At 36.0% G+C, this 21,799-nt stretch overlaps 1 protein-coding gene across 4 annotated transcripts in view; it reads right to left on the reverse strand.

Moving 5' to 3' along the window:
• Nucleotides 1-1,711: 1,711 nt before the first annotated feature.
• EED (embryonic ectoderm development) overlaps nucleotides 1,712-21,799 on the reverse strand; it is a 34,604-nt gene continuing 14,516 nt past the window's right edge. For 3 of the 4 annotated variants that reach the window (XM_082628626.1, XM_082628625.1, XM_082628623.1), the window contains 7 exons: nucleotides 17,207-17,298; nucleotides 15,269-15,402; nucleotides 12,429-12,534; nucleotides 11,184-11,258; nucleotides 3,499-3,657; nucleotides 2,464-2,537; nucleotides 1,712-2,047 (listed from right to left, as the gene is read on the reverse strand). In XM_082628626.1, the coding sequence (XP_082484752.1) occupies nucleotides 1,921-2,047; nucleotides 2,464-2,537; nucleotides 3,499-3,657; nucleotides 11,184-11,258; nucleotides 12,429-12,534; nucleotides 15,269-15,402; nucleotides 17,207-17,298 (767 nt within the window). In that variant the 3' untranslated portion in view covers nucleotides 1,712-1,920. The remainder of the gene's footprint in view (nucleotides 2,048-2,463; nucleotides 2,538-3,498; nucleotides 3,658-11,183; nucleotides 11,259-12,428; nucleotides 12,535-15,268; nucleotides 15,403-17,206; nucleotides 17,299-21,799) is intronic. The other variant, XM_082628624.1, reaches the window with a different exon arrangement.

Below are 21,799 nucleotides of genomic sequence, written 5' to 3' on the forward strand. Positions count from 1 at the left end.
TGCACACCTGGCCAATTAAGTTTATAAATAAGTGATTCTCTCCTGTCTACTAGGAGCTCACTTTTTAAGGCAAAGGTAATAAATTATTTTAGAAGGCCCCTCACAAAAGGTTTTGACTTCCAAGAGTTACAAACCCTGTTGCAGCCAGCTATTTTCAGGGATTTGAGGGAAACAAATACAGCAACATAGGTAGTTACTCAGAACTGGGATTATTAAAACCTTGATTTGCAATCAGTCTTTCAGAATGATAAATCAAACATTTTTTATACAAAATTTTAGTGGTTTAAAAAGTAATTTTGCATCAAAAAAATCAAATAATGGCCAATAGAGTGCTATACATTACTCACAATGATTTTCTGACAACCCATGATTAAATGGTTTTAGAATTAAACACAACTACACACTCATTACACAAAACATAACAGAAATCACCCAACGTTTTACATTTCACATCAGCCTGGGGTAACTGAAGCAAGGAAGGTGAAATGAGTCTGCTTTTATTCATCTGAAGTCTTGCTCTGCATCAGAAAATAACCACAAAACACCAAGAATCTCTTTAGAAATCCACCAGTTCAATTCCAAAATGATAGTCGTTTTCTACAAATCACAACAGGTTAACCACTGTGCCACCAGGGAAGTCCCTTTAATTCTGTTCTTGCCACTGTGCACAAAGCACCCTATGTTTGGGACAAAAATCACCAACTACTTTTTTTTAAATAAATTTTTATTGATTGATTGATTGATGGCTGCATTGGGTCTTTGTTGCTGCACGTGGGCTTCCTCTAGTTGTGGTGAGCAGGGGCTACTCTTCGTTGTTGTGCGTGGGCTTCTCATTGTGGTGGCTTCTCTTCTTGCGGAGCACGGGCTCCAGGCGCATGGGCTTCAGTAGTTATGACACGCAGGCTTGGTAGTTGTGGCTCAGAGGCTCTAGAGTGCAGGCTCAGTAGTTGTGGCGCACGGGCTTAATTGATCCACGGCACGTGGGATCTTCCCAGTCGGGGCTCAAACCCGTGTCCCCTGCACCAGCAGGCGGATTCTTAACCACTGTGCCACCAGGAAAACCCACCAACTACTTTCATCCCTATGATATCCTCAACTTACTTATTTCTCTTAACCAATACCCTTCTAGAAAAGGGGACAATAACTCACTATACAAACGTACTCCCCATTTCTTTCATTTTTCAACCCACTGCATTTAAGCTTCTATGTCCTCTCCTCCCTTGCTCTACTGATAGTATTTCCACTAAGATGACTAATGACCAAGTTGTAAATCGAATGGCAATAATATTTAACTATAAAGATAGATTATTAAAACATTACATGTCACAACTCTTATAGAATTTACTTATTACAAAATTATTATAGAAGAAATCATTAAGAAATATAAAACCATAGATAAGATAAGGGTTAAAGATAAAGATAGGGTTAAATAAAGATAAGGGTTTAGTGTAGTCAGGTACTGTTCTAATTGCTTCACATGTATTAGATCACTTGATCCTTTTACTTACCCAAGGTCAGTTAGTGGCAGAGCCAAGATTAAAATTCAGTTTGTTCTAGAGCTTATACTTAATCACTATATTATATAGCTTTCTCCAGTTACACAAATAAAACAATAATAATCACTGCAAAAAGATAAGGTGTAATTTTATTACTTTCAACATTTCTTTTCATCACAATGAACAAAACAAAATAAACTAAAATACAACACAGCTTTACAAAAATAAATTTTTATTAAAAGCAGTAGAGTCTGAGCAGGAGACAGTACAAAGAGTGTAAACAATGTAAACATCACTACATTCAGCTCAGCTTGATTGAATGCTGAAAGACAACTCTAAATGCTCTATGTGCCCTTACTAGCAAGATACGTTAGTTCTACTGTACACAGAAAACACACTCTAATTTTGATTGAGAAAAAGTATTTTATCGAAGTCGGTCCCAGCGCCAAATACTGGCATCATCACAAACAGCTATAAGAATGCTGCTATCCCTGCTAAAACTGGTTTGTCGAATAGCAGCACCACATTTATGATGAGTCAGTGTTGTGCATCTAGGGAGAAAACATGACAACAGGTTAAATACCATGCATATATAATGCTGTCAGTATCTAACTTAAAACAATGAATCAGAAAATGAATAGATGTTCCAAGTCATATAGAAAGCACTTGAAACCAGAATACACTTCACAAAGAGCCCAATCTCAAATGTCATAAAATTTGGGTATATTTTAAATCCAAGAGGCACCATATAACTTATATTTAAAAAAGAGAAATAACTTATTACCAAAGTACTTGGGAAAAACAATCATTATTAGAATAAAAAAGAAATACTTTACAGTACTCTGAGAATGTAAGTGTTACAAATGATTTAAGGATGGCATTGCAAGTATCAATTACTTCCTCTATGCTGACATAACACTTTGGAGAAAAAGTGAGAAATTATGAAGAGGAATTTCTAAATACTTACTTGGCTTTATGAGGATCTTCTACTTCTAAATCCCAAACATAAAGTTTGCCAACCTGATTGCCCAATGCAAGCATCTGTATAAACATATTTTTTTTAAAAATCAAATTATTAAAATAAGCTATAAAGATTTCAAACAATCTTAAGACATCTTTCTTATTTCAGAAAAACCTCAGCTCTAGCCTATGGCAACGCTCTTGGTTATTTCTTTGCATCTTATATTTCTTTTTGTTTTGCTTTTTTTTTTTTTTTTTTTTTTTTTGGTGGTACGCGGGCCTCTCCCGTTGCAGAGCACAGGCTCTGGATGCGCAGGCTCAGTGGCCATGGCTCACGGGCCCAGCCGCTCTGCAGCATGTGGGATCTTCCCAGACCAGGGCACGAACCCGTGTCCCCTGCATCGGCAGGCGGACTCTCAACCACTGCGCCACCAGGGAAGCCCCATCTTATATTTCTTATATTGTGTAAATGAGGATAAGAGCAACTAATGCTTCACAAAGATGTCTTGAGTAAAATAAGGAGGTTATTTTGCAAATTTACGAAGAACTTTACAATTTATTTACATAGTTAGCATGTATTCTTTATTCTGCCTTAAAGAACTGTAGTAAAAGCCATAGGAAATTTCCAAAGCTTTCATATAGAAATAAATACCCAAGTAATTTGTTATCACAAAATTCTAACACCAAATTTTAAAAAAATTTTAGGTAACTAATATTTTGTCTCTATCTTCCATGTTGGTTTTCTATATAAAAAGATTAACACTCTAATCCAAAACATTAAATCTTAGTAACAGATATTACAGAAAGTAAACACCTAACTGCCACCATTGACACCTGTCAATTTCATTTATAATAAGCACTGCAGATGGTGTGCAGAGCCACAAGGGTAGAATAAATAACATCAAAGCCCAAAGCAATTAATACAAAAAAAATCAAGGTAGATTAAACTTAGAGGTAATAGAATACAGATACACTACAGAGAAAACTAAAATTGCCATGGTTTTAAGTCAAATAATTTCAAAATGTAAAAATATGTTGCTACCTTTTGCCAGAAATCCATAGAAAACCTCATGTACCAAATGTCACACTGGCTGTAATCAAATCGCCCAAGAATAGTCACATTAGACTCACTGGGTTTAATTTTATCTATATCATCTTCCATTTTGCCAGGTTTCCAGCATACAATGGCATTTTCACAAGACTTTAAAAAAGACAGAAATGAGAAAAAAAGAAATGTTAATCAAAGAACTGAATTTTAAACATTAAAAACAAAGCTTCTTCTCTACTATCATTTCAGAACTCACAGCTCTTAGAACCTGGTTATCCATCTACTGAGTCCAGCGATATACATTCATTTATATTTACAGAGTCAATATCCACACTTAAGGACAAGAAGTCTGATTATCAACAGATTTTAACAATACAAAAGCATTACACTGTTAGAATATTCATTTTTGAAGTCACAAATTCTCTTTCAAACCAAAACAAATTCAGCTTTAGATACTTCAGCATCCAGAGACTTGAAGTATTTTATAGCAAAGGTAAAATTACACTGTATTAGAATACACAGCTCTTCAATATGGCCCCTGCTTACTCTGCTAGTTTCATCTTTCCCCATTCCACTTCTAAACCCCCATGGTTCCCTTTATATCTGGTTAACTATTAATCCTTCTGTCTGTACTACATGATAGGTGCTCAAGAGATGTCATAGGAAAGCTAATGAATTCAGAGAAGGGGCCTTAGAGATCAGGTTATACAGAAGGCAATAAAAGCAGTGGTTCAATATTAAGACACTGATAAGGGGATGGAATTAAAATAGGCTGAGTTACACCTTCCCTATCCTGCAACACTGAACCTTTACATACATTCTATTTAAGCAGCAAGTGGTAAAGAACAGAATGGGAGGAAAAAATGCAAACAGAGGACACTATTTATATTCCTGTGTAGGTCAGTGATTTGCTGGCTAAGGGATATTTGGCAATGTCTCTGGCTTCTAGTTAATAGAAGCCAGAGATGCTGAACACTTTGCAATGCACAGAACAGCTCCTCCCACAAAAAAGAATTGTCTTACCCAACCTCCACAGGGCCAGGATTGAGAAATCCTGGTGTAGGTGAAGAATGCCTCCTGGAACTTTACAGGACACAGCCTAACAACCACATGTGGTAGCTCTGTGGTGTCACAGGGAGATTAGGGAGTGGACAATATGCTTTTTTTCTTCTCTGCCCTTTTTGGATTATATAAAATCCCAGGGATATAGATCTGTTATACAAGTTCTTTTTTTTTTTTTTTTGCAGTACGGTGGCCTCTCATTGTTGTGGCCTCTCCCGTTGCGGAGCACAGGCTCCGGACGCGCAGGCTCAGCGGCCATGGCTCACGGGCCCAGCCGCTCCGCGGCATGTGGGATCTTCCCAGACCGGGGCACGAACCCGTGTCCCCTGCATCGGCAGGTGGACTCGCAACCACTGCGCCACCAGGGAAGCCCTATACAAGTTCTTTATTGTAAAGTATCTTAGAGATCACCTAGGCTGATGACTCTTAACTAAGTACACAATTGGATTGATATAGACTGTACATTTTTCTTTAAAAACTCATACTGACCCCAACCCTACTGAATCACAAACTCTGAGAGGGGAGGCCAAAGCAGCAGAATTGTAAAATACTTCTTTAAGTGCTTCTTACTGACTGTACTGGTAAAGGATCCTTAATCAATAGAGTTCCCTCATGGAGAACTAAATAATCGCACTAATGGATGGCTGTACTAGAAAATCATCTAGAGGGTTTTTTTTTTTTTTTTTTTTTTTTGCAGTATGCAGGCATCTCACTGTTGTGGCCTCTCCCGTTGTGGAGCACAGGCTCCGGACACGCAGGCTCAGTGGCCATGGGTCACGGGCCCAGCCGCTCCGCAGCATGTGAGATCTTCCCGGACCGGGGCATGAACCCGTGTCCCCTGCATCGGCAGGCAGACTCTCAACCACTACGCCACCAGGGAAGCCCTAGAGAGTTTTTAAACATTACAAATTCCCAGGTCCTTATGCCAGATTTAGAATATCTGGGGATGAAGCCTAGGAATCTATTTTTACAATGTCCTCCCAATAGTTCTGATGTGGAGCCAGATTTGAGACCACCAATATTCAGTTCAGCTTCCCACCTAAAATGCAGAAATCCTTTCCTATCATCTGATTAAGTTCTAAGAGCAGAAATTTTGGAGCTACTCCTTTTTTAATTCTGCTTCCAAAACAGATGAAGTAGAGGCACTTTTTCCTATTTATCTCATTAAGTACAGCTTAAAAGTCTGAAGGCTAGGGAGGAGGCAGACTGATTAGGGGCCCTGGGATATGAAGGTCATTGAGTTGCTTGGTTTTCTTTTGCTTCTTTATGTACCCCAGAGTGGATGCTAGAGAAGGTATCAACTCAACAAAGCTAACAAGTGAAGACAAAACAAAAAAAAGCCCCAACAAAAGCCTACTCTCTGCAAAGGACCAGGAAAGCGGCAACCTAGCATGAGAGAAAATTTTCAGGTAAACACTTAATACCACAGGAAAAACAGTGGACCCATCCACACATGTGGACCAGCAAAGTCCCAGTGGAGTCCCTTCTCAGGTGATAACTAAACACTTCAAGTATGTAACACCCTGACTCCTCCATACCCCTCATGGTAATGAGGTGACTCTCCTCCTCCTCCTCTGCCTGGGGTGGTATTAGAGGAAGCCTAGCAGAGAGTCAGAATGTTCACAACTACCCACCACTCTCAGTGTCAGTGGAGACCACTCGGGGAGCAGTACTGAGGCCTCCCAACCCCTCTTGCTAGGGTGGTGTCACCTGAGGCCCAGTGAAAAGCCTGAACTCCCACCCCAGTACTAAAGAGACATCATCACCAAGTCAACCAAGTGGGGAACCTGAACTTCCCTTGCCACCTGCCAATAATGAAGCAGCACTCCCCTTCCCTAGCTGAAAATTTATCAAAGAAAGCCTGCTTAAATATCAGTAAGATCCAGTTTTGTAACAGTAACCAAAATATCGATATCTTAATCAAAATTCACTTGTCATACCAAGAAATGTAAAAATCTCAACTTTAATGAGAAAAGATTACCAAGAGATACCAACAGTGAGATGACATAGATGTTAGAACTATCTGACAAGGATTTTAAAGCAGCTATCATAAAAATGCTTCAATGAGAAATTACAAACACATTTAAAACAATAAAAAAAGTCTCAGCAAAGAAATAAAAGATAAGAATCACATGTAAATTTTAGAACTAAAAAAACTATAGCTAAAATAAAAAACAACTGAAGGGCTCACCAGCAAAAAAAGAGAGATGAAAGGGTCAGTAAATTTAAAGTTAGAACATAGAAATTACCCAATTTGAGCAAAAGAAAACAGACTTATTAAATAACAGAGTCTCAGGGACCAAACAAAAAATATAATATTCACATCATTAGAGTTCCTAAAGGAGAGGGGGAAGAAAGTGGGGCTAAATAAGAATTTGAATAATGGCTGAAAAGTTCCCAATTTTGGGACAAATTATGTCCCCCAAAGACAAACCTACTACAGATTCGAGATGGGTGAGTGAACCCCAAAAAAGATAAACTCAAAGAAATCAATATCAGGCATATCACATTCAAACTTCTGAAAACTAAAGACGAAGAAAAAAAATCCCGAAAGCAGGTAAGACAGAAAGAACACCTTACCTATGGAAAAAAACAATTCAATGATGGCAGATGTCTCATTACAAATGACAGAGACCAGAAAGAGGGGGAACAACATTTTTCAAATGTTTAAAGAAAAGAACCATCAACACAAAATCCTACATTCAGTGAATATATGCTTCAGGAATGAAGGGGAAATGAGAACATTCTCAGACTAAGAAAAACTAAAAGAATTTGTCACCATTCTAAAAGAATGGCTACAGGAAGTTTGATGAACAGAAAGGAAATGATATAAGTAGGAATCTTGGAATATCAGAAAGGAGGAATGAACAACAGAAAAAGCATAATGAGTAAACACAACATTCTCCTTCTTCTTGAGTTTTAAAATTCTGTTTGGCAGTTGAAACAAAAATTGTAATACTCTTTGATGAAGTTCTCAATTATAAAGCGAATATTTGAGACAATTATAAGTGGAAGAGAGAGAGAGGTAAGCTTCCTATACTTCACTTGAAGTGGTAAAATGTTGATATACTGACTGATCATATATATATATATATATATATATATATATATGTATATATATATATATATATATACACACATACACAGTAACACCCAGAGCAAATACCAAAAAAGCTACACAAAGAAATATACTCGAAAGTAGTACAGATAAATCAAATTGGAATTCTAAAATATGTGCACATAGGCAAAAAACCCCCAGAGAAATGAAAAGAATGAAAAAAAATTAAATAGTAAACTTAATGTAATAATTGGTAAGTTAAGGCTCAAATATAAATGGTCTGAATATACTAGCTAAAAGACAGTTTGGCAAAGTGAATTAAAAAAATATGACCCAACTATATGCTATCTTTAAGAAACTCACTTCAGGTATAACAGTACAGGGAGATTAAAGGTAAAAGGTTTGAAAAAGATGGGACTTGCCTGGTGGTGCAGCGGTTAAGAATCCACCTGCCAATGCAGAGAACACAGGTTCGAACCCTGGTCCAGGAAGATCCCGCATGCTGCAGAGCAACTAAGCCCATGCGCCACAACTACTGAGCCTGCGCTCTAGAGTCCGTGAGCCAAAACTACTGAGCCCGTGTGCCACAACTACTGAAGCCCATGCACTCTAGAGCCCATGCTCCGCAACAAGAGAAGCCACCACAATGAGAAGCCCGCGCACTGCAATGAAGAGTAGCCCCCACTCGCTGCAACTAGAAAAACCCCGCGCACAGCAACCAAAATCCGATGCAGTCAAAAATAAATAAACTAAAAAAAAAAAAAAAAAAAAAAAAAAGATTTGAAAAAGATATACCATTAATTAAAGGAAAGCAGGAATGGCTATACTACTGTAAGACAAAGGACCCATCAAAGCAAAAAATTTACCAGAGACAGAGATGGACCTTACATAATGATAAGAGGGTCAAGCTACCAAGACAAAGCAATACCAAATGTGTATACACCAACCAACAGAGCTGCAAAATGTAACAGAACTGAAAGGAGGAAGGGAAAAGGCCAAAATTATAGTTGAAGGCTTCAACACTTATTTCTCAATAATTTATTAATTATTAGACAGAACAGTGGACAGAAAATCAACAAAGACATAGAAGAATTCAACCACACTGTCAACTGACAGGATCTAACTGACATTTATAGAACACTCCACCCAACAGCAGAATATACATTCTTTTCAAGCTCCCATGGAACATACCCAAAACAGGGTCATAAAACAAATCTCAAAAAATTTAAAAGAATCAAAATCATAAAGAGTATATTCTGACCAAAATGGAATCAAACTAGAATCAATAAGAGAACGATAACAAGAAAATTTCCTAGCACTTAGAAACTATACAACACACTTCATATCAAAATTTTTGTGAGATGTAGCTAAAGCAGTGCTGACAGGGAAATTTATAGCACTAAATGCTTACATTAGAAAAGTCTCAACTAAATAATCTAAGCTCCCGTCGTAAAAATAGAAGAACAAAAACAACTCACAGCAAACTAAAGGAAAGAAGGAAGACAGGAGATAACAGAAAAAAAATTGACAAACCCTTAAAAAGACTGACAGAAGAGAAGATATAAATTACTAATTTCAGGAATGAAACAGGGGCTATCACTAGAGACCTTGCAGATATCAAAAGGATAATAAGGGAATACTACAAACAACTCTCCACACATAAATTTTTTATTAGATGGAATGGATCAACTCCTCAAATGGCACAAACTACCACAATTCACCCAATATGAAACAGTTCATTCGAATAACCTTTTCACTTTTAAGGAAACTGACTGTTTAATTTTTAAACTCCTCCTCAAAAATTTCTAGGCCTAGAGGCCAGTATTATTGATACTAAAACCAGACAAAGGCAATATAAATAAGAAAACTTCAGACCAATATCATATCTCACTAATACATATAAAATCTTTAACAAAATATTAGCAAATAGAATTCAGTAACATATAAAAAGAATTATACAGCAAGACCAAGTAAGCTTATTCCAGTGATACAGTATTCAGAAACAATCAGTGCAATCCACTGCATTAACAGGCTAAAAAAGAAAAACCAGTGATCATATCAGTTGATGCAGAAAAAGCATTTTACAAAATTTAACACCCATTCATGATAAAACTCTGAAAAAATCAGGCAGAAGGACAGCTCTCAACTTGATAAAGAACATCTACAAAAATCGTATAGTTGATATACATACTTGTGAAAGACTGAATTCTTTTCCCCTTTAACATCAGAAACAAGCCTAGGATGTCTGCTCTTAACACAGCTATTCAACACAGGACTAGAAGCTTACCAGTGAAATAAGACAAAAAAAGGAAATTAAGAAAAATATAGTTCAGAAAGGAAGATATAAAAACTGTCCTTATTTGCAGATGAAATTATGATCTATGTAGAAAATCCCATGTAATTAACCAAAAACAAACAAAAACCTTCCTGAACTATAAATAGTTCAGATTGAAGGATTCAAGATTAATATACAAAAATCAATTTATTTCTATCTACTAGCAATGAACACAAAGAAATGGAAATCAGAAATACCATTTATTACAGTCACTCTAAATGGAGAGACATACATGGTCAAGGACCAGAAGACTAAGCAGAGTAAAGATATTAATTCCCCACCAAACTGATATACAGGTTTAACACAATTCCAACGAAAATTTCCCCACCCCCCCAAAAAAACCCCTGCGGGATTTTTTGTAAATGTAGACAAGATTATTCTAAAATTTATATGGAAAGACGAAGTAACTAGAATAGCTAAAATAATATTGAAAAAGAATAAAGTGGAAGAAATCACTCTACCAACTCCAAGACTAATTATAGAGCTAGAGTAACCGAGCCTGTGTATGTAGTACTGGTAGAGGGAACAGAATAGAAAAATCAGAATCAGCCTCATACAAGTATGGCCAAACAATTTTGAAGAAAGTACAAAAGCAATTCAAAGGAGGAAAGACAGGCTTTCAGCAAACGGAGCTGGAACAACTGGATAACTATAGGCAAAAAATGAACTTTCTACCTAAACCTCATACAAAAATTAACTTAAAATGGACCATTAAATTTAACATAAACCATTACAATACTTTTTGAAGGAAACACAGGAGAAAATCTTTAGGACCTAGGGCTCAGTAAAGAGCATTTAATAAACACAATATCATAAGCATGATCCATAAAATAATAATTTTTTAAAAAAATCAATAAATTAATTGAACTTTATCAAAATTAAAAACATTTGCTCTGTAAAAGACCCTGTTAAGAGGATGAAAAGACAAGCTACAGACTAGAAGAAAATATTTGCAAACTATTTACCTGACATAGGATTTATATTTAGAATATATGAAGAACTCTCAAAACTCAACACAGTAAAAAACAAAACAAAACAAAAACCAATCCAATCAGAAAATGAGAAGATATGAAGAGACATCATTGAAAGGATATATGGATGGTAAATAAGCACATGAAAAAGATGTTCAACACCACTAACCATCAGGGAAATGCAAATTAAGACCACGATGATGTATCACTACACACCTATCAGAACAGCTAAAATAAAAAATAGTGACAATACCAAATGCCGGCGAAGATTCGAAGACACTGGATCTTTCATACATTGCTGGTGGGAATGTAAAATGGCACGGCCACTCTGGAAAATAGTTTGGCAGGTTCTTAAAAAACTAAACGAACTTAACCATGACCTAGCAATTGCTCTTCTAGGCATTTATCCCAGAGAAGTGAAAACTTAAGTAAGTCCACACAAAAACCTATACACGATTGTTCTATAGCAGCTTTATTTGTAATAGGCCCAAACTAGAAAGGATCAAAATGTCCTACAATAGATGCATAAAGTTAAATAAACTGTGGTACATCCATTTCATGGGATACTACTCAGCAGTAAAAAGGGAGACCTATTGATACACACAACAACTTGGATGGCATTATACTGAGTGAAAAAAAAAATCTCAAAAGGTCCCATACTGTAACATTCTTGAAATGACAAAATCACATGTGATAAAATGACATAGAACTACACACGCACATTGTACAATGTCAATTTCCTGGATTTGATATTGTATTATAGCTATGTAAGATGTAATAACCAATGGGGGAAATTGGGTGAAGGGCAATATGGAAACTCTCTGAACTGTCTTTGAAACTTCCTGTGAATCTAATTTCAAGATCAAAAGTTAAAAAATAGAAAGGTAAAACTATACCCTCATGGCCAAGGAAAAAATAAATCAGGCTCTGCCCAAGAAAAGGTGAAATGCCCTGAAACCTGTATCAAGAAAAGAAACTAGATAGCAGTTTCTCCAAATTTGACAATCCTAAATGTTCAGATGACATCACCACCAACTTCTCTAAATTATCAGTAAAAAATATATATATATAAACATATGTATCAACATACTAGAGCAGGGGTTGGCAAACTACATCCCATGAACCAACTCCACCCGTCTGTTTTTGTACATGTAAGTTTACTGAAATGAACACAAACATTAAAAACAACAACAACAAGAAAAACCAACCACACTACTGGCTTTAGATATTGGTTATTTTACAGTAACACTGGATATCAGAGAACAGTATCAACTTGCAAGTTAACATTTTTCATCTTATTGGAACACAAATTATAATTCATCAGGATGTTTTATGCCTAAAACAAATTTCCAAATCTTTCAAAGTTATATGACTTAAAAATAAAAAAAGCAATTTCCCATCTGTTATCCAATTTACCAACTGCATAAAAAACTGTGCTCCCTGCAAAGTTCCAACTCACACAAACAATGGAAATACAGCTTAACAGCAGTTACCATACCTTGGAAAGTATCAAATCACCTAACCATCGCACACAATCGACATAATTTCTATGTATGTCTCTGGTAGAAAAGTCAGGAAAATGAATTTTCTGAGAAATAAATGGCCTGAAATGGAAATATCAAAAGTTAAGAGAAAAACGTGTAGCAAAAGCTCACTAATTTTCCTTTTTGGATTTATAAAACTTTGAAAAATAAAATATATGAATACTAATTCTTCTGTGTTTCTACAAAACTAAATACCTTCTTATCTGTTTACTCGGAGCTAAAATCTCATTCCATTTTTGTTTCTACATTTTACTCCATTATTAGCTCTCAACTGAATTTTGTATTCATCCTATGAAATTTCATTTATAAAAATTGCACCTTCCGGGCCTCCCTGGTGGCGCAGTGGTTGAGAGTCCGCCTGCCGATGCAGGGGATACGGGTTCGTGCCCCGGTCTGGGAGGATCCCATATGCCGCGGAGCGGCTGGGCCCGTGAGCCATGGCCGCTGGGCCTGCGCATCCGGAGCCTGTGCTCCGCAACGGGAGAGGCCACAACAGTGAGAGGCCCGCATACCGCAAAAAGAAAAAAAAAAAAAAAAATTGCACCTTCCTGCCTTACTACATATAGGCCAAAATTAATCACTTCAATTCTGGCTATCTAACCAATAACCAAAGACACCTGATTACAGAGCTGAAAATTTCTCATAGAAAATACTAAGCTACCTACTCAGTCCTTTAAAATTAAGCATTAATGGTCTATGAAAGTAAACACATCTAGATTATTTCAATAGATAATTATCTTTTAGGAACAATGACACATCATTTCAAAGTCTGCCAAAGGTAAAGTTAGGTGAGAATCCTTCCTAGAACAACAATTTCTGAAGATGACATCTGACAGGAATTTGACATTTATTAGTTAGAACTTCTCCTGTATTTAGAAAAGTAAAATATGGCGCAACTTTTCCTTAAAGATGTTTGTGAGAAGACTATAAACTAGAGAAGTTGCTACCAATTCTGAAGTTAATTAAATGTATACCTAATATTTCTAATCTAGTAAGTGATTTTTATTTATTTATTTATTTATTTATATTTTATTTTTGGCTGCATTGGGTCTTCGCTGCTGTACGCGGGCTTTTCTCTGGTTGCGATGAACAGAGGCTACTCTTCATTGCAGTGCACAGGCTTCTCATTGTGGTGGCTCCTTTTGTTGCGGAGCACGGGCTCTAGGTGTGTGGGAATCACTAGTTGTGGCTCGTGGGCTCTAGAGAGCAGACTCAGATGTTGTGGCTCATGGGCTTACTTGCTCCACGGCATGTGGGATCCTCCTGGACCAGTTCTCAAACCCGTGTCCCCTGCACTGGCAGGCAGATTCTCAACCGCTGCGGCAGCAAGGAAGCCCCTGATTCAGTTTTTAAACTGAAGTAACTGCAGAAGTATCATATACCATGAATTAGTTGTGTCTTGGGCAACTCACATGTCCTCTCTTTGCTTTTCCCTCATATGTAAAAAGGATGTTGGGCTGAATCATTTCAAATACTCTTTCCAATTCAAATTCTGGGATCTTTTCTTTTCTTTTTTTCTTTTTTTTTTTTTTTTGCGGTTTGCAGGATCTCAGTTCCTCAACCAGGGATTGAACCCAGGCCACGACAGTGAAAGCCTGGAATCCTAACCATCAGGCCACCAGGGAACTCCTGGATTTTTTCTTTATTAAAACATTAAAATGCTATTAATGATCTGATATAAATTCTTAACTGCTATAATTTTATTAATTACTTTTTAGCCAAATATGTATCATAATCTATGGTTAAACCTCTCTCAAAAAGACCAGCATAATTCACTGTTATTTTCTGTAAGCTGTAAAATATAACTTCTATTTATTTCAGAGCTCTAGAAAATATAAAAACATAAACTGAATATTATACTAAGCCCTGGTGTTTTAAAATAAAAATCAAAAGTCATACTAATTCTTAGAGGCTTGAGATCTGATGCATGTCTGTGTATTAATACATTTACCGATAATTACAAATTCAACTACCAATCTATTAATAATCTGGCTTGATAACCAGAAAATTAACTCTGCTAAAATGAAAAGTGCAAACAAAGTTAACATTTACAAACATATGATAGTTACAGCAAAAGTGTTAATAATAGCTTGATAAGATTCTGAAAAAGATAGTAAATGAATTAAGAGTTGAGGTTTTTCAAAAATATACTAAGAAAAATGCCAAGTTCCCACAGCTAGTCCCTCCCCTTGGTTCAAAGCTCCTGCTTTTGAATTTTCTCCATTTAATGAAGTGAGTATCACTTAAAGGAAAGCATTATGTTATCATGAATTAAAGCTAAGAACCCCATTTAAAATTATGATTTACTTCTGTTTATATAATCATCTTCCACAGATGTGTGAATTTTCAAATAATTTATTTTCTTAGAAACATAATCAATATAATAGTTTCAAGGCATATGATATTTAAGGACTGAAAATAAAGCTCTTTCATTATGAGTGAAAAATAAAAATAAAATTATTATTTACTGTCTTGAATTAGAACTTACAGTACTGACAAGCAGTGCTAATAACATTAGCACATGCATACCTAAATAAAAGTAAGTGAAATGTGCTACTAAATTAAGATAAATACAACTGAAAGGGATTTTGAAAAATGAGCCACAAACATATAGACAAAAATAAAGGCCTTCCATTTAAAATCAGTGAATTTTATGGCATATAAGTTATACCTTAAAGTTATTAAAAGGGGATTCTAAAATCAGTGTTGGAGACCTATACAATAATTTTGGAAAAAGTAAAACGCTATTCAACAGCATGAGATAGCAAATTGTTTTAAGTACTACAACTGTTACCTGTTAGTTTTATTTGGGTTATAATCATAAGATTCCTTAATTGCATTCATCATTCTCTTTGAATTGATCCTCCAAAGTTTAAGAGAGTGATCCATACCACAGGACATTATTTTTTCACCCAAAAGATCATAATCCTGTATGTAAAACAGAAAAGCTTAAATTAAATATATAAATTATTTCCCCAAATTATGCTATCTAATTTTCATCTGATGTCCAGTATTGTGAAAATTGTATTTCAAACCACCATACTAACATTTTGGGTTTCATATATGTAGGCCGTAAGTCACAAAGTTTTCACTGCTTTTGAGATTTATTTTCACTGATGTGTCACCACCACAATATATGAGCTTATACAATATGGAAGGCAAAAAAGTAAACTGAATTTAATTTTATCTATTCAATTATCTTTATTCAAGTATTTCCTATGCTTGATTTTGAAGGTGAATCGAATGATGAGGTAAAACAATTATATGACACAAAAACCTAAATGGTTATGTTACTTCTTTGTCTAACCCTGATCAAGCAATGAAACTGACATCTGTATGTGAAATTATGAGTCCTTAAACAATTGAAATTTTACTTTATTTGTACACCTAAGTCACAACACTTCAGGTACCTTGGTTTTAGAGTTCACTTTTTAAGTGAATAAAGGAAAAAATGTCTAAAAAAGGAAATAACATATTTAAACTTTTTCATTTGCTGTTTACTAATTTTTACTAAGCTCCTAACAGATCATCCATTATAACCTAATTCTACCTCATTTCATAGATGAGACACTGAGGCACAGAGATGATATTTAATTTAGCACATGGTACATACATGTGTTAAGGAAAATCTCACACATCAATCCTTCTAGCAGTGAACTCCTATTGTTACAGAGAAGAGATACAGACTCCTGCTCTCATTTTAAGAAATAACAGTAGAGAGTTCTATTTAAGAAGAGTATTTTCCTCACTAAACTAGATATTCTGTTAATCCAACCTTTGAATTAATCATGAACACTGTTTTACATAGCCTGAGAGCTTTAGCTTTGGTGTTTATTGAATCCAAAGTCTGGTAGCTGCTCTTTTCCTAATAACCTCACTGTCAACAGCAACAAGACAACCCTTAGAGCCAGGAGCTCTCATTAGTTTTTAAGGAAGGACAGTAGTCTTTTCACACATAGAGCCAGGTGGAGATTGCTATTGCAACTTCTAGAAAATCCAAGTTGCAAGTTCTAGAAAATCCTTTAAGGTAGGTATAATTCTCATAAAAAACCCTAACAAACCCTAACTATAGGAATAGTTAGTACTTCCAATGAAAATGTCACATGCTTCAAAATATGGTGCCCCTTTAAATAGTTTAAAAAAAAAGAAGAAAAGAAATGAGCTATAAGACTACTAAATAAGTAAGCTCTACACGGAACACAAGTAAATCTGAAATAACATAAAAATCTGAAACTTGACTAAAAACATTTATATCATTACAATAGATCAATAGATTATAATACGTAAGTATAAAGATAACACCATGCCATCAAAGGGAAGAGTTATCTAAAACTCAGTGTGAACAACACTTCCTAGAAATGAATAACTTATATTTCAACTTCAAATAAAAGATGAAAAAGTTTCTTAATTGCCAAGTAGGTTAACCTTTTCCTTTAATAACTGAGAAACAACAAAAGTTAACTTGGTGATTTTAGATTAAAAAAGGAAAAGAACAAGTTCATAGTATTCGTTCATGAGAATCCAGGCACTGAGTACAGATAAAACACAAAGAGCCTATTTGCTTTACTTCTTCATCTGTAAGTTAAAACCTTCTCTGTCACAAGTAAATGAAATAACTGTCTGCCAGACTAGATGAAACAAACCACATGCTTTCTTATAAGGAAAGAGTTCTATGGGTATTGTTCACAGCTTTGTACACCTGAAGGTCACTGCCCTGTAGCTTTCAACTTACAGCACTTAGAACTTCATCTCTGTGCCCTTCTACACCTCCAAATATTGCCACCAGAGTGTCCGTTTGGATATTCCATAATCGTAAAGCATGATCTAGTACAGACATAAAAAAATTAATATGAACTTTTATCATTCATTTACTGTGGACTTTCAAAAGCTCTTTAAAGAAGAAAAAGCTACCAAAGTTTGGACTAAACTTACTCACAGTAAAGATTAAGAAGGAATCCATACCATATAGGAACTTAAAATATTTATATCACCTGTAGATTTAACTAGGTATGAGCTCATACTTTCAAGATAAGAAAGAAATATTTCTCTGGTCCTAAATTTGATTACTGCATATGCCACAGAACAAGGTTCTAGCTTTTCCCTCTACCATATCCATTTACAAATTGAAGAGGACAAAGTAGATTTATAAGATTTCTATAGTAAATCCCAAAATAGGACTGAAACATTCATAGTGACATAATTTTAGAGTATTATAGACCTTACAAACAGGCTGTAACTGTAATTTGAGCAATCTAATTTTCCACTAAACATCAGCAACAAAATAAACAGACAGCAATAGTCATAAATATAACACTATGCAAAGCTTGAAATATAGCAATGTCCATACTGTACATGAATATTGACATATTACATAGGTAACACTAAGAGGCAGTAATATATTGTGTTAGTAGTGGAAATTAACATTGCTACAAAAATGATTTCTTGATTCCAATTTGTGTCCAAGTTTTTGTGCAGACATATTTTCATTTCTCTTGAAGACATACACACCTAGGAGTGGTAATTCTATGTTCAACTTTTTAGGACTGCCACACTGTTTTTCAATGTCCTTACATTTTACATTCCCACCAGCAATGGATGAGGGGGGTTCCAATTTCTCCATATCCTAGTCAACATATTTTATGGTCTTTTTTTTTTTGCGGTACGCGGGCCTCTCACTGTTGTGGCCTCTCCCGTTGTGGAGCACAGGCTCCGGACGCGCAGGCTCAGTGGCCATGGCTCACGGGCCCAGCGGCTCCGCGGCATGTGGGATCTTCCCGGACCGGGGCACGAACCCGTGTCCCCTGCATTGGCAGGCGGACTCTCAACCACTGCGCCACCAGGGAAGCCCTGTCTTTTTGATTACAGCCATCCTAGTAGGTGTGAAGTGGTATCATTTTTTTATTAACATCTTTATTGGAGTATAATTGCTTTTCAGTGTTGTTAGTTTCTGCTATAAAACAAAGTGAATCAGCTATATGCATACATATATCCCCATATCCCCTCCCTCTTGCGTCTCCCTCCCACTCTCCTTATCCCATGCCTCTAGGTGGTCGCAAAGCACCGAGCTGATCCCCCTGTGCTTTGCAGCTGCTTCCCGCTATCTATCTATTTCACATTTGGTAGTGTACATATGTCAATGCTACTCTCCCACTTCGTCCCAGCTTATCCTTCCCCCTCCCCGTGTCCTCAAGTCCATTCTCTACGTCTGTTTCTTTATTCCTGTCCTGCTCTAGGTTCATCAGAACCATTTTTTTTTTTTAGATTCCATATATATGTGTTAGCTATGGTATGTTTTTCTCTTTCTGACTTACCTCACTTTGTATGACAGACTCTAGGTCCATCCACCTCACTATAAATAACTCAATTTCATTTCTTTTTATGGCTGAGTAATATTCCATTGTATATATGTGGCACATCTTCTTTATCCATTCATCTGTCAATGGACACTTAGGTTGCTTCCATGTCCTGGCTGTTGTAAATAGTGTTGCAATGAACACTGGTACATGACTCTTTGAATTATGGTTTTCTCAGGGTATATGTGCAGTAGTGGAATTGCTGGGTCATATGGTAGTTCTATTTTTAGTTTTCTAGGGAATCTCCATACTGTTCTCCAGAGTGACTGTACCAATTTACATTCCCACCAACAGTGCAAGAGGGTTCCCTTTTCTCCACACCCTCTCCAGCATTTATTGTTTGTAGATTTTTTGATGATGGCCATACTGACCAGTTTCAGGTGATACCTCATTGTAGTTTTGATTTGCATTTCTCTAATGATTAGCAATGTTGAGCATCCTTTCATGTGTTTGTTGGCAATCTGTATATCTTCTTTGGAGAAATGTCTATTTAGGTCTTCTGCCCACTTTTGGATTGGGTTGGGTTTTTTTTTGACATTGAGCTGCATGAGCTGCTTGGATATTTTGGAGATTAATCCTTTGTCAGTTACTTCGTTTGCAAATATTTTCTCCCATTCTAAGGGTTGTCTTTTCGTCTTGTTTATGGCTTCCTTTGCTGTGCAAAAGCTTCTGTTTCATTAGGTCCCATTTGTTTTTGTTTTTATTTCCATTTCACTAGGAGGTGGGTCAAAAAGGATCTTGCTGTGATTTACGTCATAGTGTTCTGCCTATGTTTTCCTCTAAGAGTTTTATAGTGTCTGGCCTTACATTTAGGTCTTTAATCCATTTTGGGTTTACTTTTGTGTATGGTGTTATGCAGTGTTCTAATTTCATTCTTTTACAGCCCAGTAGCTGCCCAGTTTTCCCAGCACCACTTATTGAAGAGGCTGTCTTTTCCCCATTGTATATTCTTGCCTCCTTTATCAAAGATAAAGTAACCATATGTGCGTGGGTTTATCTCTGCGCTTTCTATCCTGTTCCATTGATCTATATTTCTGTTTTTGTGCCAGTACAATACTGTCTTGATTACTGTAGCTTTGTAGTATAATCTGAAGTCAGGGAGCCTGATTCCTCCAGCTCCATTTTGCTTTCTCAAGATTGCTTTGGCTATTCGGGGTCTTTTTTGTTTCCATACAAGTTGAGAAATTTTTTGTTCTAGTTCTGTGAAAAATGCCATTGGTAGTTTGATAGAGATTGCACTGAATCTGTAGATTGCTTTGGGTAGTATAGTCATTTTCACAATGTTGATTCTTCCAATCCAAGAACATAGGATATCTCGCCACCTGTTTGTATCATCTTTAATTTCTTTCATCAGTGTCTTACAGTTTTATGCATACAGTTCTTTTGTCTCCTTAGGTAGGTTTATTCCTAGGTATTTTATTCTTTTTGTTGCAATGGTAAATGGGAGTGTTTCCTTAATTTGTCTTTCATATTTTTCATCATTAGTGTAGAGGAATGCAAGAGATTTCTGTGCATTAATTCTGTATCCTGCTATTCTACCAAATTCATTGATTAGCTCTAGTAGTTTTCTGGTAGCATCTTTAGGATTCTCTATGTATAGTATCATGTCATCTGCAAACAGTGACAGTTTTACTTCTTCTTTTCTGATTTGTATTCCTTTTATTTCTTTTTCTTCTCTGATTGCTGTGGCTAAAACTTCCAAAAACTATGTTGAATAATAGTGGTGAGAGTGGGCAACCTTATCTTGTTCCTGATCTTAGAGGAAATGGTTTCAGTTTTTCACCATTGAGAATGATGTTGGATGTGGGTTTGTCATATATAGCCTTTATTATGTTGAGGTAGGTTCCCTCTCTGCCTACTTTCTGGAGTTTTTATCATAAATGGATGTTGAATTTTGTCAAACCCAAAAGCTTTTTCTGCATCTATTGAGATTATCATATGGTTTCTCTCCTTCAATTTGTTAATATGGTGTATCACATTGATTGATTTGTGTATATTGAAGAATTCTTGCATTCCTGGGATAAACCCCACTTGATCATGATGTATGATCCTTTTAATGTGCTGTTGGATTCTGTTTGCTTGTATTTTGTTGAGGATTTTTGCATCTTTGTTCATCAGAGATATTGGCCTGTAGTTTTCTTTTGTTGTGACATCTTTGGTTTTGGTATCAGCATGATGGTGGCCTTGTAGAATGAGTTTGGGAGTGTTCCTCCCTCTGCTATATTTTGCAAGAGTTTGAGAAGGATAGGTGTTAGCTCTTCTCTAAATGTTTGATAGAATCCGCCTGTATCACTGTGTTTTTGATTTGCATTTCCCTAATGATTAATAATGCTGAGTGCCTTTCTATGTGCTTATTGGACACTTGTGCAAGTTCTTTGGAAAGATGTCTATTCAAAACCTTTGGCTGTTTTTAATTTGCTTGTCTTTTTATTACTGAGCTGTATGACCTCTTGATACAAGTCCCTTATTAGATACATAATTTGCAAATATTTTTTCCTTTTCTATAGGTTGTCTTTTCCTTCCTTGATCATTACTTACAGAAAAATTCCTATTCATTTTGAGAAACTGTTTGAAAAATGCTCTTACTGACACAGTGGGGGAAGGACAGGGTTAAAAAGTTGTAACATTAAGAACAAGTAACGCGTTATGGCCTATGTTACTTGTAAAGGAATACCTGAGCCCAGCTAATGTTATTAAGAGAAGAGAAAAAGTTATTAGCTCTCTTCTTAGGTGTCTATTTCCAAACAAGCCTTGATAGTTAAAGAAAAATCACACTGAAACATGTTGTATGTAAGAGTTTTAATTTGAGGACATCTTTTAATACGAGCAGATTGTGGGGGTTAGGTTATCAGTGTGACAAATTGTTAAAAGAATAAACTTGACTAGAATAATAATGTAGAAATGAAACGAGAAAGGGCAATCGAAAACAGAATGTAGAGATAACAACCCAAATCATTTTAGAGAGCTCAGAA

The sequence above is a fragment of the Mesoplodon mirus genome (genome assembly GCF_964341445.2).
Source record: "Mesoplodon mirus genome assembly, chromosome: 7".
NCBI lineage: Eukaryota > Metazoa > Chordata > Mammalia > Artiodactyla > Ziphiidae > Mesoplodon > Mesoplodon mirus.